The sequence below is a fragment of the Montipora foliosa genome, chromosome 3, assembly GCF_036669935.1.
Source record: "Montipora foliosa isolate CH-2021 chromosome 3, ASM3666993v2, whole genome shotgun sequence".
Taxonomy (NCBI): Eukaryota; Metazoa; Cnidaria; class Anthozoa; order Scleractinia; family Acroporidae; genus Montipora; species Montipora foliosa.
Window position 1 is genome coordinate 11,598,973 of NC_090871.1, and position 5,000 is coordinate 11,603,972.

The window sequence follows — 5,000 nt, forward strand, 5'->3', positions numbered from 1 at the left end:
TGAGAGATTTGCAATTTCTTTCGGGTTAAAAGTAACACTGGATGATGGTTTGCCATCGCGTATTCGTATGTTAAATCCTGCAAAAATTCAGGACTTCGCTAAAAGCTGCTAAAACTGAGTGTTTGAGTGAATGACTCAACAAAAATCTGTCCTCAGGGTCGGTTGAGACCAGTTCGACTTAGCCTCTTCACTGGGGTCTTAAAGAAAGAAAAGGAAGAGTAAGATACAGTACATAAATTGTTTCGAATTTTGGACTGCATAACCATGTGGTAGTAACTTGAACTCAATCTGTAAATATGGTCTTTTCTTCACTGTTGCGTCCTAATAGTAACCAAAGTGGTTTGCATTTCTCAAAGGACCCATAACTTTTCGGGCCCGGGCTGTTTTGGGTGCCACAGTTCCCTCTATCTTCAAAATAAAAATATTTCCTAGCATGAAGCTTTGTCATTTCTTTTTGCAACACTTTAAATGAAATGCAACGACAATGAATGGATTGCAGGTTTACAAATAGCTTTTTAGAAGGTTTTCTAGTGTGTCGCGGTTCTTGAATATAACAGATTTCACACATTACACAACACTGTAAGACACAGAGACATCATCAAATTCTAAAATCAAAACCGCGAGTTCAGAATTTACTATCTGTTTGAGGTTGATGATAACCTAGAAATAAATCTTCAAGTTGCCAGTTTCGTAACGTTTTCGGTTTTTGAAAATACAGCATTTTGAATTTCCGAACTGCCACTTGCGTGAGACCAGATACAAAACTCCGTTTTTTATTAAAAAACTGTTTCTCGTTATGATACTCCGTACTTTAATTCAACTATATTAGGAGTTGTATTTATACAGTACTCACGTGTAATGTCTCGCGAGTGAAAAGGATGCGCTTTCGTGGCAACGTTGATCTTTTGTCGCCAGGCAGTACACCAACATGGCGGCTCCATACAAAACTCTATAAAGTTGAGTGACACGCCTCGGCAAATAACTCAGAAACAATGGAGCACAAAGACCTCAGACTTGGTGAGGGTGTTTACGCATTGGTCTTCTACAACGTTTATGTTCTTGTTGTACGTCTTCGGATATAATTTTTTATGGCGTGACAGTGAAAACGATACTTTTGAAGCTTTCCAGCCCGTGCTCAAGTTAATATTCGTTTCGAGTTTACGGTAAGCTTACATATATATTACGAAACACAGCAAACCCATAACCTAATATGGGTTACGTAATTAAGAAATTTGAATAACAAAAGTAATGTTTGTAAACCTATATCTTGCCTATTGATAGATATACCTACAGTCCCAGACATAATTGTTGCGACACTTCTGCCTCTTCCTTCTCTCTCAATGTTGGTGTGAAAGATTTGGTGACTGAACTGCGATAAACAACATTGAGAGGGGCGAGAAGGGAATTGAGGATGTTGGCATGAAGTGTCCAAACTATTTATGTCTGAGACTGTAGTTTTAACCTATTATGGGTTACGTCATCAAGAAATTTGAATAACAAAAGCAATGTTTGTAAACATATATCTTCCCTATTGATAGATATACCTAGTTTTAACCTAATATATGGGTTAAGTCATGAACACGGCATAAAATTTGTGCGCGACCAGCAATGCCTGAGGTCAAAATATTTGCTTTTTTTTGCGGACTTTCAGACAATCTCGCGTCTTGCGTTGCAAAAGAAATGTTCAGTTACTGTAAAAACATCTTTTGAGACGCGAGTCGCGAGATGTAATTTATAAACAGAAGTACTTTTGCTGTAGTGAAATGAATTAAATTATTTCGTTTGCAAAGCCGGAGCAACGCAATATTTTCCCAAAGGCGGTAGAATGATTGATCTTTGCACTATCCCCCCTCCCCATTCCCTTCATTTGCTCGGTCAAAAGTTTTCTAGCGAGGAAAGGAAACCTGTTACTTATGCGCGACCCGACCTCAATGCAACGTCCACTCTTTCGCCATTGGGAAGGCGTTAAAATTCAATCCGGTTATAGCGGCTTCATATATGTTGTTCACAACTTCTGGAGCTAATGCACTATGCCTTACTTCACGCAGCTTGTATCCTTCCTCACTCAACATCGACTGGCAATGCTACAGCGATTTACGTTACTCGAACTTTCAGGGACTCGACATGCAACAACAAAAATCGTTGCAAGACGAGTAGCAAAAATCGTTGAAGAAAGCTAGAATTGAATTCTACCCTTCCGTAATTTGTCTCAAAACAGCGTTACCGGAAACGCTTCGGAACATGTTCGATTAAACTATACGCTATGACAGGGTCTTGCCGTCTGAGCGTCCACGCGACAACTAACTGAATTGACTAAAAAACTGGTTCTACACTTTGATAAAAATGAAAGGAGCTTTTGCTGCAGAGCGCCTGGTATTCCGCAATAGCCCTTTTCACGGTTAGTTTTTCTCATTTGCATTACAATGTAATCTAACGTGGGTGCGAGGCAATTTCGGGTTAAAACTACAAAATAGCCCGGAATTGCCTCACATACATGCTAGATTACATTGTAATGCAAATGAGAAAAACTAACCGTGAAAAGGGCTATTTAAGAAGAAAAAATAGTGCGAAGTACGGCTTGGTAGACAACACCTCACGCGTCTAAAATATTTGTGAATCAGTTTAAAATCAGGGTTTCGCGGCGCTTGCGTCAACGCAAATCTTGTGTCATTTGAGACCTTCCCTCTAAAACCGTAGACGTCGGCCAGCCGCTTACAATTCAGAGTTCGCTGTAGGTGAAAGACAGGATTCTTTCCATTGAAACGGTACTTCAAGATCGGAGTCACGTGACTTTAGACGTTTGCCGTAAACGAGTAAAAACGTCAATCTCAAGGTTCCCTCAGCTCTCGAGGATAAGTACAAGATAATTTTCAAAGCAGGCAAAGCAAATCCTCTCAATGCCGATTACAGACTGAATTTCATGACACGATTAAAATATATTGAATAAAAGGATAATCCAGCCCAACCTCTTAAAGTTACAAATGATTGAAACTGTACTGTCTACACTAAAAACTATACAGTAACATCATGGACTAGTTGTTGCATTTATGGGCGACACAGTGGTGCTTGCGATGTTTACTGCGGCCTCATACAGTGTCTCGTCGTATAGAACACCTAACAAGGATAAATGAAAGATTATATTACTCTTTGACTGATATTTCCTGATTTATTACCCGCGAGTCATTCAAAGAGGATAATGCTGTGTACGATAACAGGGGTTTTTCATCGAGTGCGGCAGTTTTTCCATGTCATCAATAATAGGAAGTTGGAGACTGGATGTAGTAAAGAGAGGTCGAGGGTTCAAACCCGGCTGAAGTCCTGACTTTTTCAGGCTTCTCTCTACGCATTTGCTTTTATTGCGTCCATAAGCACTGCGAGGATCAGGATTACTCATCGCTTACTTTGTTCTGGATCACTTAGTCATTCGAGATAAACCGACGACTTAAGTCAGATGACTAATCCTTTGCTTCATTATCAGTTTTAGTCACTTAGATGATGAAAACTTTCTACTAAAGCTGTTTGAGCTGAATAATAGCCGCATAAAATTTGATTCAGAGAGGCTTGATAATCTAAAATCCAACCCTCTATTGTCTACTTCGTACAGAATTTTAGTCTGTGCAAAGATCGAGACCCGGATTCTAATTTTTACTTTCAATCCCACGATTATGAATATTATACAGAAGGTAGCTTTAATAATCGCTTAGCTGATCTGAATATTAATACAGTCAACTCCTCTCTCTAAGCGGACACCTCTCTAAGGCGGGCACCTCTTTAAGGCCGACCGAAAATTTAGTCCCTGCCAAATTTCACTTGTTTCTCTGTAACTGAACTCTCTCTAAGGCGGACAGCGGACACTTTTTTTCCAACATGTTGGTTCAAAAAACCTCTCAAAGCGGACACCGGATGTTTTGGAAATTTTATAACAGGTCCAAAATTCCGAAAAAATAGCGCATTCTGATAACAGTGGTTTTAATATTATAATACTGTATGCCTTAATACAATATTAAAGTTACTTTTCCAGTCATTTATACAACAACTCATTTGCGCTGCCGTAGTGAATGGGGGTTATGAACCCCGACTCCACGTACTGTCAAATAACAAGCGACACAAACGAGTTTTGTTAAGGTTGATTCACAAAGTGTGTATGAACTGTGTTGGATTCCGTAAAAAATGTATAAAAGAGACACAGCCGGCCCGTCATGACTACATTGTACACTGTAATTAAAGTAATAAAGCACTGGTTTGAGTTTTGATGTTCGGGTATCTGTTTACATGAACTCTCTCTAAGGCGGACAGTAAACTTCTGGTACCGAGGGTGTCCGCCTTAGAGAGAGATGACTGTACTACTAATAGGGGTAACCTATTGTAGCACCCCTTGACCTAAACATTTATGGTATTTTCTATAAGTTGGATAAATCTTCTAATTTTTTAGGAAGTGTTGCGCTTAAATTTTCTGTTATCGGTATTTCTGAAACATGGCTAGATGATATACGATTCCAGTCATTCGTCTGATATTCCTGGTTTTAATTTTATTCATTATCATAGGGTTGGTAGACTAGTGAAGGTGTCGGCCTTCATCTCGCTTATTATTTAGAGTTAACCGTGCTGACTTAGTATTTTCCGAAGATTGTGCTGAGGGAAAATATGGTGATCGGAGTTTATTTATAGACCAACCGACCGTAAGATGTGAGCTTTCATTTTTGAACTGGAACAATTTAGTTAGCGCTATTTCTAAAGAGAATAAAACCGTGTTTCTGATGGAATCTAAATTTGATGAGCCATTCTTGTCACCAAGGCACTGGCGAATTTTTAGACTTAATGGCTTCCAGAATATTTTTTTTCTCTTGATTATCCGCCCTACTAGAATAACTTCTCACAAGGCCTCAACATTTGAGAACCTTTTCCATAGTTACTAAAACAAGGAATGACCTACAATAAACTGCAATGATCTACAATAACCTACAGTGACCTACTACAATGACCTACAATGATCTACAATG

At 39.1% G+C, this 5,000-nt stretch overlaps 1 protein-coding gene across 1 annotated transcript in view; it reads right to left on the minus strand.

Annotated features, from left to right (window-relative positions):
- Positions 1–757: 757 nt before the first annotated feature.
- LOC137996765 (solute carrier family 28 member 3-like) overlaps positions 758–5,000 on the minus strand; it is a 50,306-nt gene continuing 46,063 nt past the window's right edge. The window contains exon 10 of the mRNA XM_068842345.1: positions 758–3,114. Coding sequence (XP_068698446.1) covers positions 3,026–3,114 — 89 coding nt within the window. The 3' untranslated portion in view covers positions 758–3,025. The remainder of the gene's footprint in view (positions 3,115–5,000) is intronic.